Raw genomic sequence first — 27,466 nt, forward strand, 5'->3', positions numbered from 1 at the left:
TGTGAACTTGTCACCTCAGTGGGCAGAGGAGACTTTGCAGGAGGGCTTAAGTATAGGCTCCTGAGACGCTGGGTTCCTGGGGTCCCAGTGTCATCACAGGGTCCTTATAAGAGGGAGGGGGAAGGTCAGGGGCAGAGGCAGGAGATGCTGTGCTGCTGGCCGTGAGGATGGAGGGAGAGGCTGGGAGCCAGGGATAAGGCCCCTCTAGAACCTGGGAAAGGCAGGAACCGGTGATCCCTGGAGACTCCAGAGGAACCAGCCCTGCCCCCACCTGGATTTAGCCCCTTGAGGCCTGAGTTGGACTTCGGACCTCCAGGACTTCAAGGAAATAAATTAGTGTTATTTAAGCCACTGAGTTTGCTGACTTGTTAGGGCTGCCACGGGGAACTCATGCACCCTTTGGAAGGAAGTGTTTCATACACCGAACTCCTGGGACCCACTGACTTGGGCTGCCTGGAATGTGAAGATTAGCCAGGCTAGCTTCTGGGCAACCCTTCCCTCCACAGGCCTGATAATCACTCATTCTAACAGGACGGTTCACCCCAAAACTTGTTCAACCAGGAGAGGTTGTGGGAGGTAGGAAGCGGTGTCTGGAAGTCTGGCCAGATGGGGCAGTGGCAAAGGAACCAGCTGTGTTTCTTGGACAAAACCAGCTGGCCCAGTTCCCTCCTGGCCACCACTGAGGCATGGCTGTGGATCTGAGTCATCACAATGGACATGACAAAGAAGACAGAATAACCCAGAAGAGGTGTTCTTCCAGAAAGTGGAGCAGAAAGTGGGGTCACAATAGGGCCATCTCGGAAGATCAGGAGCCCCCTTGCTACTGGAAACTTCCAAACTGGGGCAGGCATCGTCCTAGACTGGTGCTATTCAATATGGCAGCCACTAACCACAGGGGCTATTGAAATTCTAATTCAAGATCAGCTAAACAGAAAACATCCTGAGCTCCTTCACACTAGCCCTCGTCAGTGGTCTCCACGGCTGCCATTTTCTACTACATTGGTTGGTGCTGCTTCTAGAAGTTGTTCCTGAGTCAGAACAAAGGTCAAGGTAGAGACAGTTTTTTTTTTTTTAAGGTAGCTGCTGCTGCTGCTAAGTCGCTTCAGTCGTGTCCGACTCTGTGCGACCCCATAGACGGCAGCCCACCAGGCTCCTCTGTCCATGGGATTTTCCAGGCACGAGTACTGGAGTGGGTTGCCATTGCCTTCTCCTTTTAAGGTAGAGACAATTTGAATCCTTTTCCAGTTCGTAAAGATTGACAGTGAAGTCTCGAATTTGATAAGTGGTTTGGATCTTAACCACCAAAAGGAGGGACCGTGTGGGGTTGAAGAGGGGAAGAAGTGGCTCTGGGGACAGATGGAGGACTTGGAAAAGCCCAGACGGGGATTTCCCTGGCAGTCCACTGGTTAAGATGTTGCCTTCCAATGCAGAGAGTACAGGTTCCATCCCTGGTTGGGGAGCTAAAATCCCACATACCTCTTGGCCAAAAAAAACAAAACATAAAACAGAAGAGGTATTGTAACAAATTCAATAAAGACTTTAAGAATGGTACACATCAAAAAGAAAGAAAAGAAAAAGCCCAAATAGATTCATTCCTCTGTTGAGCATCCATTTTATAAGTGCCTCCAAGTTAACAAAGCCCCTCTGGGTTGTTGCCACTATTTATGGCTACAATAATATTCCTCTAGTTGAATCTTTATAAACAGCCTCAGGTTTTTTTTCCAATTTTATTTATTATTATTTTTTATTTTTTGGCCACACCACGCAGCATGTGGGATCTTGGTTTCCTGACCAGGGATGGAACCAGTGCCCCCTGCAATGGAAGCATGGAATCCTAACCATTGGACCATCTGGGAAATCCCTAGATGCTGTTTCATAGGTGATGGTAATTGGCAAAATTAAGTTCACTCTGTCAATATATATATATTAATACACAATGATGTACTATGTATTAATATATATGATTGCATATTAATACAATATATTAATATATAATAATATATAATATATATTAACAGAGTGAACTCAATGTCACCAATTATCACTATATATATATATATATACACACACACACACACATATACATATATATATGACTAACCACTAGTAAAATGTGAAATAATGTGCATCCTTTGAAATTAACTGGAGGGACAAAGACAAGAACAACAGCAGCTATAAAAGATAGAAAATACAGGAAACAGCAAAGATGAATATTTTAAAGCATCACATGGGATTAGTTCATGGAAAACTAAGGCAGCAGTCATAGACCAGGCTTGGCTATATGGAGTCCCCACCTGGTTTTGTAAATAAGGTTCTATTGGTACCTGACCCTGCATGTTCACCTGTATATCACCTATATAGCACAAGGGGCAGTTGTCACACAGAAGCTGAAAACAGCCACTCTCCGGCCTTCATGGAAAAAGTTGGCTAACCCCTGAAATTGAGGTTGATTCTCCTAGTAAAATATGAGAATTTCACAGAAGTGAAACCATGATCTTAGCACTTTCTTCTTTTCACACAGACCTGGACAGTTTTGTGTATGCTAACCCCTGGGCTATATGCTTTCCTTGGGAGAATCTCATGTGAATTCTATCCCAATAAAGTTCTTATATAAATGTCATGGCACAGTTCAGAGTAGATAAGGCCAAGTTATATCTAAGCAAAGCCAACCATGAAAAAGCAGCGATTACAATATTAATACATACAGGAAACAATATATTTATTTTGACCAAGTTTCCTGATTAATATTGCTATAGGGAAAATATATTAGAAAACTTTATGTATTCAAATACATTAAATGAAATAGAAATTCAAGGAAGACTTAAAAAATGATACAAGTGAACTTATTTACAAAACAGAAATAGACCCACAGACATAGAAAACAAAGTTATGGTTACCAAAGAGGAAATGGGAAGAGGGATAAATTAGGAGTATGGGATTAACAGATACACACTACTATATATAAAATAGATAATCAGGGACTTCCCTGGTGGTTCACTGGCTAAGACTCAGTAATCCTAATGCAGGGGGCCTGAGTTTCATCCCTGGTCAGGGAACGAGATCCCACATGCCGAAATTAAGAGTTCACAACTAAAGATCCTCAGTGCCATAACTAAAGATCCACATGCTGCAGCTAAGACTCGGTGCAGCCAAATAAGTAAATATTAAAAAAAAATAAATTACAAGGTCTTACTGTATAGAAAAGGGAACTATACTTGGGAGTTCCTTGGTGGTCCAATGGTTAGGGCTGTGCACTTTCACTGCCAAGGGCACAGGTTTAATCCTTGATCAGAGAATTAAGATCCTGCAAGACATGCAGCATGGCCAGGAAAGAAAAAAAAGGGAACTACACTCAACATTTTGTCATAAGCTTTAAGGAAAAAGAATCAGAAAACACACACACAAAACTGAATCCATTTGCTGTACACCTGAAATGAACACAACTTTGTAAATCAACTATAGTTCAATAAAAAAAAGAAATTCAAGGAAAACATGGCAGAATGATTTATTAAACATTTACAGTTACTTCTCTTGCCAGCTAAGAAAATGTATTAATTTAGTGATATATCAATATATTGCTCCTGTATTGACTGGGAAATCCAATGGACAGAGGAGCCTGGCAGGCTACAGTCCAGGGGGTCGAAAAAGAGCCAGACAGAGTTTAGCAACTAAACAACAACAACATATCAATATATAAATTTATGGATAGATGAATTATAAAATGATATATTGATTTCTTAGCATATTACTTTGTATACTATAATTCATTTACAAATTAATATATTAAATATTATTAAAAGTAAGATGGTTTTTATATATGTCATTTATTAAAGTTTATTTGCTATCAGTGTTTTAAATTTAAACTGGAGAACCTCTATTTTTGCCAGACTATTGGCAAAGCATTTGTAAAAACTGATTTTCTTTTTTAGTTGATGATCTCTTTGACTATAGGAAAAATGTTAAATTCCAAAAAAACATGAGACAATACCCCAAACCATACAGGCTGTCACCTCTAATCAGAAGGTGATTGTTGTGTGTTGGTTTCAGCTTCTTGATAACCAGTGTTGTGGCTGGGCCAGCCCCTGTGGGTCTTACATGATTGCAGGACGACCTGCAATAACTATCAGGAAACTTTTAGAAAGAAAAAAGAAGTTTATTACTTACAGGCCCTGGGCCCACACAGCGAGGTCTCAGGTAGAGAGAGAGCTGGGGAGCCTGGTTCTGGTTTTATTGGGGTTGAGGGTGGCGGCCTAGGTTCCATGGACTCACTATTGATGAATTCAAAACATACGAGCAGAAGTTTAAAGTGTGAGAAGAGAAAAAGCAAGCAGTCCAAATGGTCAGTTATGCAGACCAACCAGGATCTCTAACTCAGTGGGGGAGGTCACCTGGTTTTTTACTTTGACAAAGTAACAAGTCACCTTGTTGGCTGCAAGGTGTTTTTTCCAGATGCCATCTTTGAAGTGGGTACCTTGGCAATCAAAGCATGTAAGTCAGGCACTTGTGTTACAAAAAAAAGAAAACAAAAAGCAACTGTCAGGACTTACAGGACAGCAGTGAAACTAGAAATTAATAGTTCAAGGTTAAGTAACTCTCAGCCAATAGAAATATACTAAACCTTCTCCAGAATGGGTACCTCTGCATGAGGGGGAAGGGTCCAGATATATTTTTTATTAAAAAAAATTGGGACCCTGTTGTGCAGGATTCGGAATCTTACTTCCCCGATCAGGAATCAAATCCACCCCCCTGCACTGGAAGCTCGAAGTCTTAACCACTGGACCACCAGGAAAGCCCAAGAGCCCAGATTTTTTTTTTTTAATTAATTTATTTTTTATTGAAGGATAATTGCTTTACAGAATTTTACTGTTTTCTGTCAAACCTCAACATGAATCAGCCATATCCCCTCCTTTTTGAAACTCCCTCCCATCTCCCTCCCCACCCCACCCCTCTAGGTTGATACAGAGCCCCTGTTTGAGTTTCCTGAGACATACAGCAAATTCTCGTTGGCTATCTATTTTACATATGGTAATGTAAGTTTCCATGTTACTCTTTCCATATATCTCACCCTCTCCTCCCCTCTCCCCATGTCCATAAGTCTATTCTCTATGTCTATTTTGCCATTGTTGCCCTGTAAATAAATTCTTTGGTACCATTTTTCTAGATTTTGTATATATGTGTTAGAATACAGTATTTATCTTTCTCTGTCTGACTCACCTTACTCTGTATAATAGGTTCTAGGTTCATCCACCTCATTAGAACTGACTCAAAGGCATTCCTTTTTATGGCTGAGCAATATTCCATTGTGAATAGGTACCACAACTTCTTTATCCATTCATCTGTTGATGGACATCTAGTTTGCTTCCATGTTCTAGCTATTGTAAATAGTGCCGCAGTGAACATTGGGATACATGTGTCTCTTTCAATTTTGGTTTCCTCAGGGTATATGCCTAGGAGTGGGATTGCTGGATCATATGGTGGTTTTATTCTTAGTTTTTTAAGGAATCTCCATACCATCTTCCATCATGGCTGTATCAATTTACATTCCCACCAACAGTGTAAGAGCATTCCCTTTTCTCCACACCCTCTCCAGCATTTATCGTTTGTAGACTTTTTGATGATGGCCATTCTGACTGGTGTGAGGTGATATCTCTTTGTAGTTTTGATTTGTATTTTTCTAATAATGAACTATGCTGAGCATCTTTTCATGTGTTTGTTAGCCATCTGTATGTCTTCTTTGGAGAAATGTCTGTTTAGGTCTTTTTCCCACTTTTTGATTGGGTTGTTTGTTTTTCTAGCATTGAGTTTTTTGAGCTGCTTGTATATTTTGGAAATTAACCCTTTGTCAGTTGTTTCATTTGCTATTGTTTTCTCTCATTCTGAGGGTTGTCTTTTCACCTTGCTTATAGTTTCTTTTGCTGTCCAAAAACTTTTAAGTTTAATCAGGCCCCACTTGTTTACTTTTGTTTTTATTTCCCTTATGCTAAGAGGTGGATCATGGAGGATCTTGCTTTGATTTATGTCATCGAGTGTTCTATGTTTTCCTCTAAGAGTTTTATAGTTTCTGGTCTTATATTTAGATCTTTAATCCATTTTGAGTTTATCTTTTTGTATGGTGTTAGGAAGTGTTCTAATTTCATTCTTTTACATGTAGCTGTCCAGTTTTCCCAGCACTATTTATTGAAGAGGCTGTCTTTGCCCCATTGTATATTCTTGCCTCCTTTGTCAAAAATAAGGTACTCATAGGTGCATGGGTTTATTTAAGAGCCTAGATTTTAAGTGAAGTGTCCTGACTGTAGGGTCAGACAAACCAAACGAGAAATATAAGCTCTGTAAACATCAGCCTTCATGAGTAGAGATTGCCTGTATTAATATGAGTCTTTAAGAGAAGCCGTTAATTAGTTATTAATAATGGAATCACTGTATTAGTCAGCTAGTGCTATATAACAAAACACCACACACAGAACAACTTGAGATAGTGCACATTTGCAATCTCACAGTTCCCGTGGGGCAGGAGTCCAGGCCCTGGCCAGCTGCATCCCCCTGCCTGGGCTGCAGTTAAGGTGGCAGTGAGGCTGGGTTTGGAGGGGGCGTGTCTCACCTGGAAGCCCCACTACAGACGGATCCTACTCTATTTGAAGCTCTCGTGGTTGTTGGCAGAGTTCAGCTCCCTACAGTTGCAGTACTGAGGGCCTCAGTTTCTCACTGGCCATCAACCAGAGGCCAGCCTCAGGCCCCTGCCACGTGGGCCACCCCAGCATGGCCACATGCTTCATCAGAGCCAACAAGAGAGACAGTGAGCCAGACAGGCATTACAACCCAACATAACTATTGCCCCACTCATTGGTGCTGCTCACACTTGGGAGGGAATGGCACCAGGGCGTGACCACCAGGAAGTGGGAATGCAGCGGCCACCTGAGAGCCATCCAGCTTTTTCTCATTAAGTGGACGTGAGTCCCACCATTGAAATATTGGGTCACTCCATCACATGACAGGAACACAGATGGTGGCTATTCGATGACATGAAGGCAGTCAGTTATTTATCTCTAGAGAGGTCTTCCCAGGGGGATCTTCCTGGGTGGCCCAGAAGGTAAAGAATTCACCTGCAGTGCAGGAGACCTGGGTTCAATCCCTGGGTTGGGAAGATCCTCTGGAGAGGGGAATGGACACCCACGTGGTATTCTTGCCTGGAGAATTCCGTGGACAGAGGAGCATGGTGGGCTATAGTCCACGGGGTCGAAAAGAGTTAGACACAACTGAGCAATTAACACTTTACCTACAGAGACATTCCTGATGCTTCCTCCTGCTCCCTCCTGGGAAGGCTCTCTGGACCAGGTTGTCCCCCTTAGTGCTGCTGGCACTGGGGCTGATCATCCTCTGTGGGGGGCATTCTGGGTGCTGTGGGGTGTGGAGCTGCCTCCCTGGCCCCACTCCCCTCGATGCCAGGAGCCCCCCAACCGTCATCCCAGTGTCCCCTGGGGGCAGGACCCTCACGTGTGTGAAGGCTCCAGGGCATGCTCCTGGCACAGGAAGTTAACACCTTCCCACGAACCCACCAGCACCACCTCTGAGCCATGTTCTCTCTCATGTACACTGGACTTTCTTGCGAGAGAGAGCAGGTGTTTTCTCAATGGCTATTCCCCACCATGGATGTTTTTGGAAAGTGCAGTCTTCAGCACATAGCTCCTGACCTGTAGCGGATGCTTGCTGGTTTCCTCCTCTTTGTGCACCCAGACCCTTTCCTTCCACACCCCGTCACAGCCAGGAAACATGAACTGTGTGGATGTTTACTTCACGTCCAACCTCGGTTAACAGGACAGCAGAGCTCTCTCCGTGCGCACCTGGCACTGTCACCACACAGTCACCAGCCACCACTGGGCCGTGCAACGTCTCTTGTTGACAAGCATCTCGGTGAGCCATTGCCAACACGCTCTGCAGTCTGTCCGTTTACAGTGGACAGTTCTGGGCTTTCAGTCCACTCACAAGTCGTCCAGCTGTCACCTTTTTCCAGTTCCAAAACATTCTCACCCCTTTAAAAGAAGTCCCATGTCCACTAGCAGTCACCACCCCTCTCCATTCCCCACTTTCTCTGTGGATTTGCTTGTTCTGGACGTTTCAAATACCCGCGACTCTGCTCCAGCCTCCCCTGCCTACCCCCTACCCCCACTGAGGGCCTTGAATCCCTGCTCCAGGAAGGCCACCTGGGAAACAGGTGAGGGGGGGAGTCCGCTCCCTACACCCACCAGGCTTTCGGGATCCCCCCACTGCCCACCTCCCAGGGATCTGTCTGAGCACCTAGCCTGTAATGTCCCACGGGGACACTTGACCCTTTCAGCACTTTGCTGGAAAGTAGAGATGGAGTCAGGTGGTCCCCCCCAAGCCTCCCAGCCCAGGACACTCAGCCCAAGTGACTGGAAACTTCTCCCTCTGGCTAAGTACTGGGCCCTAGTCCTGACCTCTGTGAGCAAGGCACCTGGTTGGCCATGAGTCAGGGAGGCGGCCTCAAGATGCCTGGCATGTGCTGGCCCCACCACCCTTCCACCATCATCTAGCCTGTTTCCTCACTTTGTGTGAGCCTGTCTCCCTACTTGTTCCTCTGGCTCCGCTCCGGGGCCCCCGTGAGTTCCTGCGGGGACTCTGTCAAGTGAATGTGCTCTTCCTTCAGTCTAGGCCCCCAACACCAGTACAGGAGCAGCTTCAGTTTGTTAGAGCAGCAACAGCCAATCAGCTTAGGCTGAGGTTGTTGGTTTCTTGTGACTGCTATGATGAATCACCAAAACTTAGAGGCTTAAACCACACGTTTGGGACTTCCCTGGTGGTCCGGTGATTAGGAATCAGTGCTTCCACTGCAGGGGGCATGGGTTCGATTCCTGGTCAAGGAACTAAGATCTTCCAAAAGATGCAAGATACAGCCAAAAAACCCCACACACATTTGTCATCTCACAGTTCTGGAGGTCAGGAGTCCCACATGGGTTCCACTGGGCTAAAATCCAGGAATGGGTAGGGCTAGTCTCTCTGGAGGCTCTGGGGAGCACTGGCTCCTGCCTTTTCCAGCTTCTAGAGGCACCACCTCCCTGGCTTACGGCCCCTCCCTCCATCCTCACAGCCAGCAGCACAGCATGCTGGCCCCCTGGAAACAGACAGCCCACCCCAGTGGTACTTTCATAAACCTCAAAGAATACTGAACACGTGATGAGCTTCCTGCTAGCTGGGGCGTCCTGGAGAGTATGGACATCGTAGACAGCCCACCAGAAGGGTCTCAGGGGGCTGGGTGCCAATGGCCCTCCCCACCCCTCAGACCAAAGCCAGCCCTCCAAGAACAGGGCCTGCATGGAAGCAGGAAAGGTCCTTCCAGAACAGCTGGAGGCCGTGGCTCTTCTGGAACATGTCCGGCCGCACGTCTGGGCCATGCCGCACCTGCAGGTCGTCTGTTATGGGTCAGCGGCGGGGGGCAGGCAGCAACAAAGTGTTTAGAAATTACTTAACACTAGTGGTGTGCTTTATCATTTTTGCTTCGTGTTGAACTAGTTTCAGATTCACAGAAAAGTTGCAGAAATGGTACCACGAGATCCCAGATGCCCTCCACCCAGTTCCCACTAAAACTAACATCTCACAAGGCCAGAGGACAAGGACCAAAGCCGGACACCTAAGGTTAGTGGTTTCCGGGGTGCTGGGGTGAGGGGTGATGGAGGGACAGGAAAGAGGGCCACCAGGGGGAAGCTAGGTCCACATCTGAAAGCCTGACATGGACCAGGGACCCTGACCAGCTCTTTGTCCCTCTCCTCCCCAGATCTCTGGGCCCAGCCACCCCTCTCTATTCTTTGGGACCAGCCATGGCAGAGGCTGGGGCCTCAGGCATCTCCAGGCCCCATAGGCCACCCCTGGGGGCACTCCAGGTGTGGGACGCAGAGGGTGCAAGTGAATGTCACTTCTGGCTGCTCTCTGCACCCAGGATCTGCCAATGTCACTTCTTGCTCCTGATTTGTCTTTCATTGACACGGACCACCAGACAGCAGACAGGAGGGCCTGTCCAGAGTGAAGGGACGTTACCCCCAGAGTCCACAGGAAACAGACCCACACCACCGACCCCTTTTGCTTTCCTCTGCGGGAACTGAGAAGGGGGTGGGGGGATGGTGCGGGGCCATGAGACCTGGGTACAAGGGGGCCAAGCTCTCGGACCTACAGGTGGAGACGGGGTCCTTGTGAGCGAAGTTTCCTGGCCCTCGAGGAATAGGGATGGGTGCAGGGACCCAGGCCTGGGGACAAATCTGGTTCCCCAGCTGCAGCAGGGTTTTGGCAAGGGCAGGGGTGCGAGGGATTCGCCCTAAACCCCTGGGGCGTAACTGATCCTCCGGGCGGGGTTTGGTGGCGAGCGCAGCATGGTGAGCAGGGGGCGCCTTCTGGGGAGCTGCTGGCTCCGGATGCACTGCCCCCCGCGCCCTTGCTATGCTCACCTGGGGAGCAGACCCCTAACCCCAAGCCATTGTCGTTCTCCCTGAACTTCGAGGCAAACCCGACGCAATGAGATTCGCGCGGTCCCTTTAAAGAGGCGTGGCCCTCCTAGCACGACCTAGACAACAGCAATCCCATTGGCCCGAGAGCAGGCCATGGCTACGCCCCTTGAGTTCAACCCCTGGAATTCTATTGGCCTAACGCCAGGGCCCCGCCTCCCACTCCAAGGGAGCTCCGGCTCTGAGCCAGGTTGGGTGACGCAAACGCGTTGCCCCGGCAACCGGTCCCGCTGAGGGGCCCAGGGACCCGCGCCAGAGCCAACGCGCAGGCGCGGCCTTCCAGGCCCCCGGGGCACCTAGTCCTACAGTTCATGTACCCCTCTTTCCCGCCATCGCCCCAGGCCGACCGCCACTTCAGGGCAGCTAGAGAGGGGCGCCCCGGGAGACACCGCTACGAGAATGAGTTGGAGGCGTCCGGGGAGGGCACGCCTGGCGGTGGTCACGGCGTGGGAACCGGCTGGGCGCTGCTGGCGTCCCGCTGCAGAGTGCGGGGAGAGTTCAAAGGGGCCGGGTCACACGCCAGGCAGCAGATCGGCCCGGGCATTTAGCAGTACAGGCAAATCCAACACCCGGGGAGGACATTCCTGGAACCTGGTCTCTGCGCCAGCCCCGGGGTCATGCAGAACCCCGCCTCCGGCCATAGCGGCTTCTGGGGCCTTTGGCAGGTCAGCAGACACTGGGCCCAGGTGTTCAGGTTGCAAGGGCCACTGAACACATTGCCCCTGTCCTCAGTCCCTGTTCCTGGCCGGGGAGCCAGATCGGTTGGGCTTCTCCAGGCCTGGCTGGACTTGCCTCATTTTGCTCATCTGCTAAATGGGGACTCTGGGATGCTGCCGGGGTTAGTGCCTGTATGAGCCTCCTAGGGCCGCTGTAATAAAATACCACAGATTTAGGGGCTCAAAACTGACAGAAATTTACTTTCTGACAGTTCTGAAGGTCAGGAATCTTCTGGTCTCATGGGGCTAAATCCAGGCATGGGCAGAGCCGGTCCCTCCTGGGGAGCACCGGCTCCTGCATTTCCCATGTTCTAGAGGTGCCGCCTCCCTGGATTGCGGTCCCCTCCCTCTATCCTCACAGCCAGCAGCGCAGCATCTGCCATCTCTCTCTGCCTCTGACCCTCCCCCTACCTCTTATAAGGACCCTGTGATGACACTGCCTGACCCCCTAATCCAGGATCATCCCCATCTCTTGGCCCTTGATCTCATTTGTAAAGTCCCTTCTGCCTCGTAAGATTTCATATCCACAGGCTCCCGGGAAAGCCCCTCACCCTCCTTAAAACCAAGGGCTCCTGTAGGTGATGCCCATATCACTGCTGGGGGGCAGGGGAGCTGGGAGTGGGAGACCTGACTCCCCTGAGAGCCACCAGGGTGAACACTGCCTGAGACCCAGAGAGAAAGCGGGACGACAAGCTAAAGGACCCATCTCAGTGGCAGAGTGTAGCCTTTGGCCATCTGTTAGGGTAGCACTGCTCAGCCCCCAACCCTGCCCCCACACCCCCTTGGGAACTTTCAGTGCCTGACCCCTGAGAGGCCACACAACCGCCACGGTCACAGCAGAGCAGGCTCCACAACTGCAGAGACACCCACAGCCAGGCTGGCAAGCCAACTTGTGAGTCCTGGCCACACCCGCCCCTGCTTTCCCTTTTCCCTGCCCTCTCCCCACCCCCACTGAGGACAGCGGGCCTGGCTCCCTCCCCAGGACTGCTGAGCCACTGGAATGGAGCGGGCTGTGAGTCAGTCAGCACGAAGGGACACTTACAGCCACTTGCATCAGATGTTCCTGCCACGGGGCCTCATGTCCTGAGGCCCCAGCCCAGTGAGGGCCCAGTGATGACCCTAACCATGACCCTCACTTACCTGGGGATCTGATAAGACCGGGGACTGGTGGTTTCTGCCCCTGGAGGTCCAGACAAGTGGGAATATGCAGAGAAGGTACAGGCCAGACTGGGTGCCAGCCCGTGATGCCAACTCTACCTGCCCCTTAGAACCACAGCCACCCCAGCCCTGAGTACTGATCCAACTGATTCCCACACCCTGACCCTGGCTTGGAAGCTGTGTCTGGAGCAGGCTTCTCCTGCCAGCCCTGTGCCCCCTCCAAGCCTCAGGTGCCTGAGCTGAGGAGGGAGGGGCCCAGCACTGCACACAAAGGCAGGGGCTTGTGAGGGTACTGCAGTAGTCCCAGCACCCCCGTCCCCCTCCAAGCACAGGCACCTACTGCTCTCTCATGTGTATGCACCCTGTCCATCCACTTCCACCTGCGCACAGTCTGCCCCACACGGACACAGGCTTAGCGCCTCTCTAAACATGTACAGACACAGGCACACCCTAGTCTGGTCACACTCACACACACTCGCACCCAACGAGTTCTGCTTTTATTTTTTGGCCTCACTATGAGTGGCATGTGGGATCTCAGTTCCCTGACCAGGGATCAAACCTGTGCCCCATGCAGTGAGGCACTGGAAGCTCAGAGTCCTAACCACTGGACAACCAGGGAAGTCCAGGTGCTTCTTTTTAGCACTGGAAGACAAAAGTCTTTACCATTACCCCTTGGTAGGATTGCCAGATAAAATAGAGGATACACATTTAAATTTGAATTTCAGACAAACAATGAATAATTATTTTGGATATATTAATGCATGGGATATACATGAGAATGATGCTGAAAGGTTATTCATTACCTGAAATTCAACTTTAAAGTGGCATCCTGTATTTTTATTTGATAAATCTGAGGGCTCTCCCTGCTGGGTCTGGAGGTCCTGAGCTGTCCTTGGGTCCCCTGGCTGCTGTCTGGGAGGTGATCTCTGCACGACAGGCCCCAGGATCCCAGGGCTCAGCTACCTGGCCAGGCCTAGGAGGAGGTGGTCAGAGTGGACCCCACCCAGCCAACCAGCCTGCCTCCTCAGGCCCACAGAGAGCAGGGGGAGCAGAGGCCCGGGGGGTCAGGACCTGCCTGCTGTCTCCTCTAGGCTTTGAGGGAGATGCCCACGTACAACAGGGGCAGAGTCACCTTGTAGAATCTGCTTCTCAGAGAGCTGGTTCCCTGTACCTTTAGCCTGAGTCCTGCCAAGCCTCATCCGTGACTGAGGTGGAAGATGGAGGCCAGATCCCTCTCCTCTTGGCCACCTAGGATGCCACAAAGGAAGCTGGGATGGATCTGCAGTGGGGGAGGGGAGGGAAAAGCTGTGTAGCCCCGGAATTGCTCCAACTGATGCAGAAGACTTGTCCTCCTTGATCAGGCCAGTGCCTCCCAACTCCGGCTCCTTGAGGGCAATCCTGAGACCCCTTCCCCAGCTGGCTGCCTCCCTGCCATCCTTTGGGTGGGGGGAGTATCCTTATCCCTGAGTCTGTCCATCCTGCCCACAGCTCTGTGTCATCCTTCACCCTGCTGGACCAGCCCCTGACTAAGCCTCACTGCCCCAACCCCGACAGTGCCCCAAAGGGAGACACTGGCCCGCAGGAGGGGAGGGAGCCAGAGCCCAGGCTTTCTGCCTCACCTCCTTGGCAGATGGGGTCTCCTAGAGGCAGGCAAGACTCCTTGGGTCCCAGGTTGAGGCGGGCAGGGTGGCCAGCTCCCCAGGTACCTCCCAGCCCCTGGGCATACAGCACCTCTGTGCTCCCAATTCAGGGGACCCGGTTTGATCCCTGTCAGGGAACAAGAGTCTTAGCCACCAGACCAGCAAGGAAGTTGCCAGGTGTGATCAAGTTAAAATGAGGTTGTACTAGATTAGGGTGGCCTTAATGCAATGACTGGTGTCCTTAGCAGAGAGAGGAAACACAGGGAGACAGAAAAGATGGTCACATGAAGAAAGGCGGAGATCGGGTGATGTGGCTACCAGCCAAGGAGCACTGGAGATTGCCAACAACTACCAGAAGCTGGAAGAAGTAGGAAGGATCCTCCCCTGGGGCTTTTGGAGAGGGTGTGGCCTTGCTGATGACACCTGGATTTCAGACTTCCGGGCTCCAGAAGCGGCCTCTGGAAGCCCACATCTTACCCAGCCCCTCTATGCGTGCACATAGACATGCATGCATGCACGTATGCTTCAGTGGACAGGCTGAGGCCTGGAGGAAAGGAAGGACAGTCTACTCTGCAGACGTGAGACACTAAGTGTCCAGATATGGGCTCTGAGGATCATGCACGGCAGGGCTGCGGGGATGGAGAGCTGGCTCATTCTCTCAGAGCCTGGGTCAAGGGCTCCAGCCAAAATGGGGCTGTGTTTTGCCTCCTGTCCTGGTCACCCCTACCCCTTGGGCTTTTTCTCCATCAGTCAAGGGAAACGTTCCTTTCTGCAGGACTGAGGGACGGTTCTTCATAGATCTGTCGCCAAACGCTACTGCGTCCCCTTTCCCAGTCAACAATTGGATGAACTCTTGGGGAGCAACCTGAGGAAGCAGCTGGGCCTATATAAGCCTTTTGGGGTGCACCTGAACGATAGCTGATGCGCCTGCAGGACAGCTTGGGCCAGGATCCGGGAGTTGAAAAAGAGCCACGGCACATCCTAGAGCCGAGAGATCCAAGTGGGAGCTATAGCAGGTTCTAGAGCAGGCGTGTTGCCCATAGAAGTCAGTGCATCCTAGGCCCTGACCGGTAGACTTGGGCTGTTGCCAGAGGGCAGGGCCGGGCTCCAGCTCAGAATCAGGGTCCCGCGGGTCTCCCCGAGCCCTGTCCGAGCAAGCCAAGACTCTTCCCGGGTCCCGCGCCCCGAACCCCGCGCAACGCACGGCGCAGGCGCGCAGACACGCCCCGTAGCCGGAGGGGCCCTCCAGCCCCGCCCCTGCCGTGTGCGCATGGGCGGAGCCCAGAGGGGTGGGGTCTGCGTCGGGGCGGGGTCGAGCTTGGCCTATAAAGGCGGCGGCGACGCGACGCGCCCGGCTCCTCTCGGCGGTGGCGGCGCAGGCCGAGGAGTCCGCGGTGGTGGCAGCGGCGGTGGCGGCGCTGTTCCCCGCGCGGTCCGCGCAGCGGGGTCCGGGCTGCGCGTCTCGGGCAGCGGCACTGCGGCCTCGGCCCGAGCCCGACCCCGGTGAGTGTGGCCCTGCGACTCCGGCCCGGCCCCGGCCCGGGCGCGGGAATTGGGCCCCACGGAGCCTCGCCGCCCTGGCCCAGGCTCCTGGCGCAGCCGGCCGCGGCCACTCAACGCCCTCCTTTGTCTGCTCCCGCCTTCAGGGTCCTCTCCCCTGCCGCCCCCCTCCCACGGGCCGCCCCCCAGGGCCCCGCGTCCCCTCCCCCGCTGGCGGGGCCCGGACAGAAGATGGTGCAGAAGAAAACAGCTGAACTTCAGGGCTTCCACCGTTCCTTCAAGGTGAGGGTCAGGTCGGTTTGGGGGCGCTGAGGGCTGGACCACTGGAAAGGCCGGTGGTGGGACTCGGAGCCCGCCCCCCGGTCCCGGGGCTCATGCCAACCTCTCACCCTCTGGGGCTGCCCCAGTCTGGTATGCATTGGGGGGGAGGTGATCTTGGGCCACAGTCCAGTCTCAAGCACCCTGGGACCTGTGGGGTCTTTCTTCCAGGAGCTCTCCAGTCTGTGGGGCCCCTACCCATGTGTACCCCTGAAGACACCAGCCAGGCATGTGCTGGTATGGGGAGGGGTTCAGTAGGCCACAGTCAGTTCCTAGCGCCCCGGGGCCTCTGGGGTCTCTACTCCAAGAACCCCAGGCAGAACTAGGGGGCCCCTGCCTATGACGGCCCCTGGCTGTGTGTCCCCTGCAGACCCCAGCTGAATGTGCACTACTGGGGCAGTCAGCAGCCACAGTCCTGTCTCCAACGTCATGGGAGGGCCTGGGAGGGTCTGTTGGGTCCTTCCTCCAGGAGCCCCAGACAGGGCTGCAGTCCCCAGGACACCCTTCTGGGTGGTCTACAGAATGGGGTGGTGGATTGAATGTCTTCCCAGCTCTGCACCTCCCAGACACCCCAGGCCCAAGTGCTATTTCCTGTTGGAGCAGGAAGTTTCTGCAGCGGCCCCATGGCTGTGGCAGCCGAGTTCTGGTCTCAGATGAGCGAGTCTGGGGGGGCGGGCAGGTGTTAGGCAGGGGCCCCACAGGGCCTGGCCCTGGGGAGGCAGTGATGTCAATGGCCACCCCACCCTGCTGGCTGGGTTATGTAATGGCTTCCCTGGGCCTTCTTGGGCAAGGACCTGTTGCCCTGTAGAGAAGGCAGGACCTGGGTGTGTGTGTGTGTATGTGTCTGTGTGTGTCTGTGTCTGTGTCTGTGTCTGTGCATGCTTGAGCTCCAGTGCCTACAGGTGAACTGCAACCAGGGTAGGAGGAGCAAGCTGAGACTAAGTTAAAATTCCCAGGCCCATCCAGGCAGTGTCCCAGGCCAGCGCCCCGCCCCTTCCCACACGCCTGTCATCCTGGCTTCCCCCTGCCTCCCAGGGCAGCTCCAGCCTTGGCATGTCCAAGTGTTTGGGGCTGGGCGGGAGCAGGGTGGACGAGAGACGTCACCGGTAGTGGTCTGTCCCCTCTGGGGGCTGGGCGGGAGCCAAGATGGGGTCAGCGTGTGGGGTCAGCACGGTGGCCAAAGCACACTTGAACTTTCTGGATGGTTCCAGCCACCTCCTGCCAAGGCCTGCTGACTGGAGGCCTGCAGCCAGCCCTAGGCCTGGTCTGGCCACACTGCCTGGTAGCACGGACTGGCCTCTGCAGGCCACATGACAGCCCTGCACTGAGGTGGGACTGTGGGAGCCCTGAGGGAGTTGTGGGGACCCTGGGCAGGGAGTCCTGGCTCTGAGGTGGCCCTCTTGGTAGCCAGGGCTGGTCACTCTCAGCGTCTCCTCCAGCTGCACCCAGCGGCTCCCCTGGTCTGCCAGGTGTCTCTGATGTGTTTTCCCCATTTTAAGATGGGAAACTGGAGGCTTGGAAGGCGTGGGCCTCCCCCCCACCCCACCCTGCCGGCCCTCTGCACATGGTGACAAGGACACAGGAGCAGGCCTGCTGTCCATTCATCTTGGTGCCTTGGCCACCTGTTTTCTCCAGGGTCCAGCTCTTTGCAGTGGAGGCTAGGACGGGGCAGGGGGTTGGTCAGGACCCAGAGGTCTCTCGGGTCCTTGCACCCTTCCTTAGTCCTACAATTCTCTCCAGGTGGTCAGGTCAGTAGGCCGGGGTAGGGTAGCTGGTGTGGAGCCACTGGCCCCGCACCTCATGTCCACTCTCCCTCCTGATCACCCCCATGGTCCCACCCTTCCTTTCCTCCCCGGTGGAGGTGGTCACCCGGTGCCAACTTATCGGAGCACTGATTGCCAGTGCTGGCGCAGCTGTGTCCCTGACCCCGTGGGTGCCAGAGCCCTGGGCGGGCAGGGCAGGGGCTGGTGGCTGCGCCCGCGCACACTGACTGCAGTGCTGCCTCCCTCCCTCCCCCCGCCCGCTGGGCCTCCTAGCAACTATCTGCAGGCGGGTGGGGAGTCCAGTCGGGCCCACGCCTGTTTTTCAGCCGCTCCCTCTGACCTCTGCCTGCCCCTCTGCTGCCGGACTGGCTTCCGGGCCTCCTGTCTGAAGGAATCTGGCCTGGCCTCTTCTGCTGGTGGACCCCTGGATGTTCCTGAAGGGTCTCCTGGCATTTCTTCTCCGCTGGATGGCCCTCCTGCCAAAGCCCTGGGTCCAGTTGTTCCAAGGCCCAGAGAGGGTAGCAAGTTGACCCAAGTCATCCAGCGTCAGGGCTGGCACCACGGCTATGTGTGCAGGCCCCCCACACCCGCCTGAAGCCCTGGCCACCTGGTCCGCCCTGACTCGTGGAGCTCAATGAGAGCAAGCTCCTAGAGGAGCTGGTGGGCCTCAGCGTCCCAACCCTCGTGCCTTGCCATGGCTGCCAGTCGTCATGCTCAACCTGCTCTGCAGGAACATATTTATCCCAGTTGTCTTTTGTTGGGAGGAACCCCAGCCGCCTTTGTTCCCAGGTTAGGGTCCCTTGCAGAGGACCTGGAAGCTGTCAGGTGACCTTGAGCTGGCCCCTGCTTGCTACACGGGCTGTTTCCTTAGCTGGACACCAGGGCCTGTGAGGGGTTCCCTCCTGTGGGCCATGGCCAGGGCAGGGCTAGGCAGGGAGCAGCCAGTACTCATGTGGGAGACTGTAGGCGCCTCTCCCTTGTGCCCCTGCATGGGTCATGGTGGTGGGGATCTGAAAGCAGATGAGGAGGGAGGTCAGAGCAGAAGAGGAGGCACAGAGTTGGGGGGGGATACATCACAGGCAATGTGGTGGCAAGAAGGTGCAGCGGGGACTAGAGGACAGTGTGAGGCAAAGGGGACTGTGCTGCCCTATTTCACAGAGGGGAAAACTGAGGCCAGGAGGCCGTGGGAAAGCAGGCAGGGCCACCTGGCTGGGAGCCCCACCCGGGGAAGCCTGTGACTCAGTCCCTCCCAGTGGCTGCCCCACGCCTTTGATCCCTGTGCCAGGTAGTGGTGCTGGCCCCATCCTGCAGGTGAACAGACCAAGGTTCATGACACAGCCTGGGCCCCACGGTAACTCAGGCCTGGCCTGGGAAACAACACTCCCTCCCTACTTGCATCTGGCCTCTTCCCGTGCCACATCCCCTCCGCATAGGCCCTGACGGCTGCAGGTGGGGGGTAAAGGGTCAATTTTCTGGTGGCCTGGCAAAGCCAGGCTTTGTGCCCCTCAGTGTGTGGACAGGGAGAGGGCCTGAGCTCTGTCCTTTCCTCTCCTGCAGGGGCAGAATCCTTTCGAGCTGGCCTTCACCCTAGACCAGGCCCGCCACGGGGAGCCTGACTTCAGCCCAGAGTGCCCGACCCGCCCTGGTGAGGGGCTGAGGGGAGGGCACGTCTCTGGTGGTGGAGCAGGGGGTCTGGGCCGCCTCCAGAGCTGGGTGGGCCTCACCTCCGGCCCTCCCGGCACAGATATGCCCACGAGCCAGCCCATCGACATCCCTGACGCCAAGAAGAGAGGCAAAAAGAAGAAGAGATGCCGGGCCACTGACAGCTTTTCGGGCAAGTTTGAAGGTGAGTGGAGCAGGCCGGGGTGGGGGCTTTGGGAAGATGGGCTGGCCCAGGGAGGCTCTCACCCCCACCGCCGGGTCCACAGATGTCTACCAGCTGCAGGAGGACGTGCTTGGGGAGGGTGCCCATGCCCGTGTGCAGACCTGCATCAACCTCATCACCAACCAGGAGTATGCTGTCAAGGTGAGCCAGCCCACGGCACCGGAGCGTGCCCCTTGCCTCTCCCCAGCAGCGCCGGGGTCTGGCACCACCAGAGATGGCAGAAGGAAGGGAGCTGGCATCTGAGCTGCCAGACTGGCAGCTGGGGAAAACCAGTGTCTAAAAATGGCCCCAAGGCTGGTGACTCAGGCCACCCCTGGGAATCTGGGTCAACCCAGGCTGAGCCCCCAAGTCCAAGTGAGAAGTGACCAGGGGTGGCACGCCAGCACAGGTGGCCAAGGACCTGTTGCCAGAGGGGTCGCCGAGAGCTAGGGGTTCAGTCAGAGCCATTGCTCACCTGCTGGGTCACTCGGGCCAGGCCCCTGTCCCAGGGCTGAGGAATGCTTCTGGGCATTGATACAGAGATCAAAACCTTGTACTCTGAGTCTGGGGAGCTGGGCACCTGGGGAGACCAGGGCAGGCCTGTGAGAGCCTCCCGTCTGCCCTGTGCTGCCCTGACCCAGGGTGTGGCCACGCAGCCTGTGTGCCTGGCCAGGCATCAGACCCCACCTTCTGAGAAGCCTTCCAGGCTTCCCTCGTGACCCTCTGCATCTGGGCTGGGTGAGGTCATGGGAGGCTGGCTGCCCAGGAAGGAGGGCCAGGTACTCCAACGCAAGCGGAACTGGCTGGAAACCTCAGGCCAGGTGGAAGCCTGGTGACCTGGGTGGCTATGGTCCCCGCCCCTTGGGAGTGCCCAGGTGGGGTGGATGATGATGCCACAGGATTGGACACCTAGCATCAAGCACTCTCTGCATAGTTGGGGGGCTCCTGAACCCTCCCTTCTAAGGGCCCTGCTGGGCAGGCTGGCTTCTGTCACTCTGATGGACAGGGAGACCAAGGCAGGGAGCGGTTAGGCTAGGTGTCTGGGTGGGAACCCCGGAAGGCCACACCCCTCCTGTGAGGGACTGCTGTCTCCTCCATGGAGTGGGGGCCCTAGCCACGTTCCCAGGAGATGGGATGAGGTTCAGTTAACTCCAGAAGGGCACGACTGGTGGCACTGTGTCACGGAGCCCCTGGAATCTGTGGGGCAGATGTATCTGTCACTCGATAGGTGGGACAGCACTTCGGGTGGTGGCCCAGGCCCAGTGGACATGGTGCCAGCTTGCTGCTGGAGCCTGGCCAGCAGAACACACCATAGGCGTTCCCCTAGGCTGCTGGTGGGCCGGAGCCCCGAGCATGCTGGTGACCGAGCCTGCCCACCCACCCAGTGAGAGGGAGCCCAAGGTCCAGCCTAGGAAGAGGGCCCTAGCAGGTGCTGGGGGTGTCCCCCCAGATTAGCGTGGGACTGGGAGACAAGATGTGGTGATGTGGTGCCCGGGCAAGGAGGAGAGCTTGGCGGGAGCCAGGTGCCCCAGGCACCTCTACTCCCTTGGGTAGGGTGTGAGTCAGCACAATGGCCCCCAGTCTCTTGCTCTGCGCGGTGGGTTGGGGGCGCCTCGTCTAAAGAACCTGCTGCCCTGAAGGGGTAAGTTGCAGGGGCTCCAGGTCCAAATTGGCCTGCTCCAGTAGGAGAGCTCCAGCTCCTCTCTGCCTCTCCTGCCATGTTCACCCCTCCTGGGAGGCCTCTGGGGACATGCTGCCCCCAGTTTGTGCTGACACCACAGTTTGACTTCCGGTAAATTCTGGGCCCCCATAGGAGAGCTCTGCTTTCCAGAGCTTAAAAGTCTAAGCTCTAATGAGTTTCAGGCGTGACCCAAGGGAAGTTTCTGGTGGGCTGTGGAGGATCCGGCTGCCCCAGTTGTGTTTCTGTATGTGTGTCTGTCCTCACCACCCCTATCCCCCCCCCTCGGCCATTTCAGATCATTGAAAAGCAGCCGGGCCACATTCGGAGCAGGGTTTTCAGGGAAGTGGAGATGCTGTATCAGTGCCAGGGACACAGGTAACGTGACCTAGCCTCGTCACAGCACTGGGCCCCTAGCCACCTTTCAGTGTATGAATGGGCCCGAGAGCCTCCTCATCACCCACAGCGGCCACTTAGTGAGCACCCACTGTGTGCCAGGCCCTGTGTCATGGGTGGGCCCAGTGGTGGCTAAACCAAACAGTCCAAGGTGGGCAAGGTGGAAGCAGGCCCATGGCACTAGGCCCATGCCTCCTGCCTGCAGGTGGAGGTGGAGGAGTTGCACCCCTCCGGGGCAGGGCTGTGGCTGCGGCTGCATGCAGGCCTGAGGAAGCCTCAACCCTTCCCCTGCCCCTCTGCCCTGCACCCCAGGAACGTCCTCGAGCTGATTGAGTTCTTCGAGGAGGAGGACCGTTTCTACCTGGTGTTTGAGAAGATGCGGGGTGGTACGTGGAGCCTGGCGCAATTTCTGTCTGGATCCCGATGGGCCTGGGGGCTCAGGGCAACCAGGGAGAAACTTCGAGGGGGCCTGCTCATCAGAGGGACCTTGGGGATCCAGGGTGGCGGCCCCAGCTCAGGTTGGAGGACTTTGGACTCAAAGAGGCCAGAGTGGGGGCTTCCCTGCCAGGGTGGGGTGGGTGCTGAGTGTTGGGCAGTGGAGGTAACATCTGTGTATTCTGCTCCATGGTCTGGCCCAGGCTCCATTCTCAGCCACATACACAAGCGGCGGCACTTTAATGAGCTGGAGGCCAGCGTGGTGGTGCAGGATGTAGCCAGTGCCCTGGACTTTCTGCACAACAAAGGTGGGTGGCTGGGCCGCCTGCCCCAGGGGTCCTAGGTGTCAACCCTTGCACCCCGTCCACCTGCCCAGGACTCTTGAAAAACGTGCCCACCCACCCCTGACCAGCCCTGGTGGTTCTTGGTTCTCCCGGCAGGCATCGCCCACAGGGACCTAAAGCCGGAAAACATCCTCTGTGAGCACCCCAACCAGGTGAGGGGCGCGGAAGGGGGCAGCCTTCCTTTCAGACGAGGCCCCCAAGACCCAGCCCTCACAGCCCGTTCCAACCCCGCCCAGGTGTCCCCTGTGAAGATCTGCGACTTTGACCTGGGCAGTGGCATCAAACTGAACGGGGACTGCTCCCCCATCTCCACCCCAGAGCTGCTCACCCCGGTGAGGGCCTGCGAGGAGGGGCACTGTTGGCAGGGGCGGAGTGGGTGGGAATGGTCCCGAATCCGGTCCCAGACCGCAGTTGCATAACCTCAAGGTGCGGATCCTGCTTGACTGCTGAGGCCCCAAAGTTTGAGCTTCCGCTTAGCAACAGCCGCTGATTGGCTGGGCAGGGCCGCAGCCGCGGGCTCCGTGGGCCTGGGCGTGCTCCCGGCACCTGTTGATTGGGTGGGGGTGAGGGTTGTGGGTGGGGCCGGCTTCCTCGGTGGCTTCTGGTTGGTCAGCAGGGCGAAGGCGGGGCTGTTTTCTTTAGTAGCTTCTGATTGGTCGGGCACGGGCTTCAGGGAGTCCAGGTCGGTGAGCCCCCTCCCGCCTTCGCGGGCCCTAACGCCCAGCCCCCGCCTGCAGTGCGGCTCCGCGGAGTACATGGCCCCGGAGGTAGTGGAGGCATTCAGCGAGGAGGCCAGTATCTACGACAAGCGCTGCGACCTCTGGAGCCTGGGCGTCATCCTCTACATCCTGCTCAGCGGCTACCCGCCCTTCGTGGGCCACTGCGGCAGCGACTGCGGCTGGGACCGCGGGGAGGCCTGCCCCGCCTGCCAGGTGCGCGTGGCGGCCTGCTGTGCACCCCTCCCCCAGCACCCCGCCAGGCCTGCCTTGGCCTGCGCACACACACTCATACACACAGGCTGCACACCTTCACCGCGGCCTGCCTGGTGCACCCCAAGGCCTGGTCTGTGTACACACACCCTCACCCTGGGGACCGGCTCGTGCATTCCCCAGGGCTGCCCTGTATGCACACAAACCCACATCGAACCACGGGTCCTGTCCCGTGTACCTCGGAGCACCGCTTAGGACTTGGCCTCTAACTGCTGGCCACATTAGCAGGCCACTGCCGGCCTGACCTTGCTGCGTTTCCAGAGGCTCTTTGGGAGCCTGAGGGTAGGAAGTTGAGTTGAGGTAGGAGTTGACCACCTCCAGGTTTGGGGTGGTCAGGTTCTAGCCTTCTAGAGACCACCTGAGGCTCGGGCATCATAGCCTGATTTCCCTTTGATTCAGCTCACTCCAGCAGAGCCCAAGTGCCTCCCAGAAGCCACTCTCTGGCCCAGCCTCCCCGTGCCCCAGCTTTGCTAGCTGAGCTCAGAACACTTTCCCTAACCCTAAGCCCAGGCCCAGGTCACACGGGATGTGGTGAAGGAGGGGTGCTCCTCCAGGTCTGGGCTTGCCCATCCAGGCATTGGGGACATGGCTTCAGCCCTTGCTGGCTGCAGCTGACCCCTCTCCCCGTGTCCCCTCCAGAATATGCTGTTTGAGAGCATCCAGGAGGGCAAGTACGAGTTTCCAGAGAAGGACTGGGCCCACATCTCCTTTGCTGCCAAAGACCTCATCTCCAAGCTCCTCGTCCGCGATGCCAAGCAGAGGCTGAGCGCTGCCCAAGTCCTGCAGCATCCCTGGGTGCAGGGGGTGAGTGGGAGCCCCAGGAGGCATGGGAGTCCTCAGACCTCCATCCAGCCTCTGCCGATGGGCCGGGGTTACTCAGAGCAAGGGTCGAAGAGCCCCAGCGTGAGCTAGGGCGCAGTAGGGAAACCCCCGCTGCCCCGCTGGCCGAGTTCAATCTACACTGCAGGCACTCCTCGTTGCCAAGCCCTGTGTCCAGGAGGTGCTGGGGCCTCCTCTTTTCTCGAACAGCATCAAGCTGAGGTCAGCCAGGTGGCAGTCGGGCAGCAAGCCAAGGTAGACTCATGGCCTGCCAACGGCCGTTCCAGGCTCTACTCACCAGTCTGGGAAAAGCGCGATGTGTCGGTCTTCTGCCCAGTGGTCGTCCCAGGGGGTAGGTGCTTAGGCCAAAGGTCGGCACCATGGGGAGCAAAGACTCAAGGTGGAGGGGGCTTCCACCCTCTTCCAGGAGCTGGGAACCATCTGGAAGGGGCAGCTGTGGTGAGAGGCAGGCCCCGCCCCCAGCCTGGCGGGTTAGCGGCAGGTGCGCTGTGTTCACCACCCCTGTGCTCTGGTGTTCTCGGAGTCAGCCCTGCGGCCCGCGGGCGGGCTCTGCTCTCCAACCTCGCCTCTCTTGTCTCCTTGCAGTGCGCCCCGGAGAACACCCTGCCTACGCCCATGGTTCTGCAGAGGTGAGGCCCCGAGCAGGGAGCCCCAAGTCCAGGAGGGGCGCTGAATGTTAAGATGTAAAAAACCCTTTCAGTCCTGGGGCAGGGAAGCTGTCCAAGCGCTTGGGTGTCCTTATATCAGGTGCAAAGTTTGTGACTCCAGGGGGCTCCAACCCACTGCTGCCCCAGCCCCACACCCACCTATCGGAGACTGGGACCTCTTAGGGCCTGTGGCCCTTCCTCTGGGGTACTGCATTGGCCCGCGGGGGGGGGGGAAGGGGGAGGCGAGGCTAGTTCTCTCTCCTTGGTGACCCCCACCCCGCCCGGTTCCCAGGAACAGCTGTGCCAAAGACCTCACTTCGTTCGCGGCCGAAGCCATTGCCATGAACCGGCAGCTGGCCCAGCGCGAGGAAGACGCGGCGGAGGAGGAGGCGGAGCAGGGCCAGCCCGTGGTCATCCGAGCTACCTCACGCTGCTTGCAGCTGTCCCCGCCCTCCCAGTCCAAGTTGGCCCAGCGGCGGCAGCGCGCCAGCCTGTCCGCGGCCCCCGTGGTCCTGGTGGGAGACCACGCGTGACGCCTTCCTTCCCTCTGTACATAGGCCTTCCCCACCCGTCAGATCTAAAAAGATTTTTTAAGCTATTGTCCGCCCGCCGTGACCAGCGGGCTCCCCGCCCCCTCTCTCCCTCCCCCCTCCCCGGCTGGATTCCGAGGCGCTCTGCTCAGCTCGGGGGTCTTTTTATATAAGGTTTTTGCTGTTGGGTTTTTTTTTTCTTTTTTCTGTTTCTCTCCCCCCACTCCCCACTTTCCAATGGTGTTAAAAGCAAAGCAGGCTCCGGGGGGAGGAGAGCTGAGGGCGCGCGGCCGGGTGGGCCCTCCCGCCGCCCCGCCAGGGACGCCTCGCCCACTGTGAAGGCCCCTCCCTCCGCCCGCGGGACTCAGGAGAGGAGGGCGTGGTGTCTCCCGGGCCGGGCGAGGCCCCGCCGCCCTCTCGGGCCCTCGCGGTGTTTTCAGGGACCGGTCCACCCCCACCTCCCCTGGATGAGACGGTAGCTCCTTCCCTCCCCATAGACACCCTGGCGGGCGGCGGGGCCGGGGGCTTCTCAGGTCTCCTCAGTCGCGGGAGCGGAGCCTGGGGCGGGAAGGGCGGAGTGACGTCGCCCACTGGACATCCCCACCCCCTCCCGCCGACTGACAATCGGGGCTCCCTCGAACCTTGACCTTAAGCTGCAGCTGATGGGCCCTCCTCTGGCCCCTCCACTGGGGACTGCCCACCCGGGAGGGGGGCGCCAGGGCAAGCGGGAGGGGCTGGACAGGCGCCCGTCAGCCGACGTGGGGGTCCCGCGGACCCCAGACCCGGGCACCCGAGTGCCCCTTCTCAGGGCTCAGTCTGACCACGGCCACGTCCTGCCCGGCCGCCCCTCGGGTCCGGCGTGGATGCCCCGTCAGCCCCCCTCCCCCGCCCCGGGCGGTGTCTCTGCCCCGCCCACCTTCAGGAAAAGGCCGCCGCAGCTGCTGCCCCGTCCGCCCGCGCCCGAGTCAGACGTTGTCGCGTGACCCGCTGGTCTGGGGAGTCTGGGCCCTCCCCGATCTGACGCCTGGGCCCTCGGGTGGGAGACACTATGCAATACACAGGCTTCCTTTTCTATGTGCACACGGGCTTCTGCCGGGGCGGGGGTGTGAGGGGCGCGAGGAGGCGGTCCCCAGGGTCCCGGCCGGCCTCTGCGGGTACCCTAATCCGGTTTCGAGTCGTTCGTTCTGTTTCGTTAGTTTTCTAAAACAAAAATTGACTTCCCTTCCCTGTTCTTGAAGAATACTTGAATGTGGGGGGAGGGGTTCGAGGCGTGGGTAGCTCGGGCGCCGTCTCTGCGGTCCCCCCACGTCTGGAGGTTGTCACAGTCCTAGGTGGCTGGTGGGGGCCGCCGCCCCGCCCCGCCCGCGCCCGCCGGATCTGTGGACTGGCAGTTCCAAAGACTCCGGGGGTGGGGAGGCCACCCCCCCACCATCATTTCTCTCCCATTTGTGATTCCACGTTTTGCAACCGAGAATTCTGCCTTTTTGTAAAAAAAAAAAACAAAAAAAACAAACGGGCTCTCGCCCGCTGCGAGGCGCCATGGCCATTTTACTCGGGAAAGCTGAGCTGTGAGCCGCTTTTTTTGTTTTAATCCAAAGGTGGGACATCCACTTCCTCCCCGCTGTCTCGAACAGTGCGGCCCGGAGGACTGGTCAGAACCGTTACTGTGAATGAGCCTGGCACTCAGGCTGCTCCGGCGCTGGGGGAAGCGGGCACAGCAGTGTTTCAATGTTAAGATGTAAAAAAAAAAAAAAAAAAAAAAGATTTTTTTTAAAGTGGGGGAAAAACATCCAAGCACTTTAACTCCACTCTACCAGGTGAGCTGATACAGCTCATAGGTTTTCCTTTACACCAACTGTCAATGCCGGAATTTTGTATTCTGTTTTGTAAGGATTTAATAAAAGTCATAAAAACCCGTTTGCGTCCTCACATCGTGGCTTTCTGTTGTCCTGCAACAAACTGCCCCAAACCTAGTGTCCCAAAGCCGTTTTGTTATTCCTGGCGGTGCTGTTAGTCAGGGATGCAGACGGGGTTTGAGAGGCTCAGTTTGCCCTTGCGCTAGGACACCTGGGTCCTCCACTGGGAAGGTTCATCACCCACAGGTGTGAGCTGGGCTGATGCTGAGGCCGGTACCTGGGCC

General features: G+C 56.2%; 2 protein-coding genes across 13 annotated transcripts in view; one reads left to right on the forward strand and one right to left on the reverse strand.

The window, feature by feature from the left end:
* Positions 1-11,989, reverse strand: part of JSRP1 (junctional sarcoplasmic reticulum protein 1) — an 80,563-nt gene extending 68,574 nt beyond the window's left edge. For 2 of the 3 annotated variants that reach the window (XM_081500032.1, XM_081500033.1), the window contains exon 1: positions 11,975-11,988. The gene's annotated coding sequence lies outside the window, so the exon portion shown is untranslated. Of the gene's footprint in view, positions 1-11,974 lie in introns of all 3 variants that reach the window. The other variant, XM_081500031.1, reaches the window with a different exon arrangement.
* Positions 11,990-15,375: 3,386 nt separating this feature from the next.
* Positions 15,376-27,242, forward strand: MKNK2 (MAPK interacting serine/threonine kinase 2). Of its 10 annotated transcripts, none has more exons than XR_014056625.1 (14): positions 15,376-15,525; positions 15,669-15,804; positions 19,161-19,248; positions 19,348-19,449; positions 19,532-19,629; positions 21,444-21,523; positions 21,854-21,927; positions 22,180-22,284; positions 22,417-22,472; positions 22,557-22,652; positions 23,058-23,303; positions 23,905-24,113; positions 24,735-24,778; positions 25,089-27,242. XR_014056625.1 is itself a non-coding variant. In XM_081500009.1 (14 exons), exons 4-14 carry the CDS (start codon positions 19,350-19,352, stop codon positions 25,327-25,329), a joined length of 1,251 nt encoding a protein of 416 aa, XP_081356135.1. In that variant the 5' UTR covers positions 15,376-15,525; positions 15,669-15,860; positions 19,124-19,248; positions 19,348-19,349; the 3' UTR covers positions 25,330-27,242. The 10 variants fall into 10 exon arrangements, 7 of the variants coding, with proteins under 7 accessions (XP_081356135.1, XP_081356134.1, XP_081356132.1 ...); XM_081500009.1 differs by having other exon boundaries at positions 15,669-15,860; positions 19,124-19,248; positions 21,854-21,924; positions 23,058-23,252; positions 23,949-24,113; XM_081500008.1 differs by having other exon boundaries at positions 15,669-15,857; positions 19,124-19,248; positions 23,058-23,252; positions 23,949-24,113.
* Positions 27,243-27,466: the final 224 nt, after the last annotated feature.

The sequence above is a fragment of the Giraffa tippelskirchi genome, chromosome 6 (assembly GCF_054371585.1).
Source record: "Giraffa tippelskirchi isolate mGirTip1 chromosome 6, T2T-mGirTip1v1.2.pri, whole genome shotgun sequence".
NCBI classification, from domain to species: domain Eukaryota; kingdom Metazoa; phylum Chordata; class Mammalia; order Artiodactyla; family Giraffidae; genus Giraffa; species Giraffa tippelskirchi.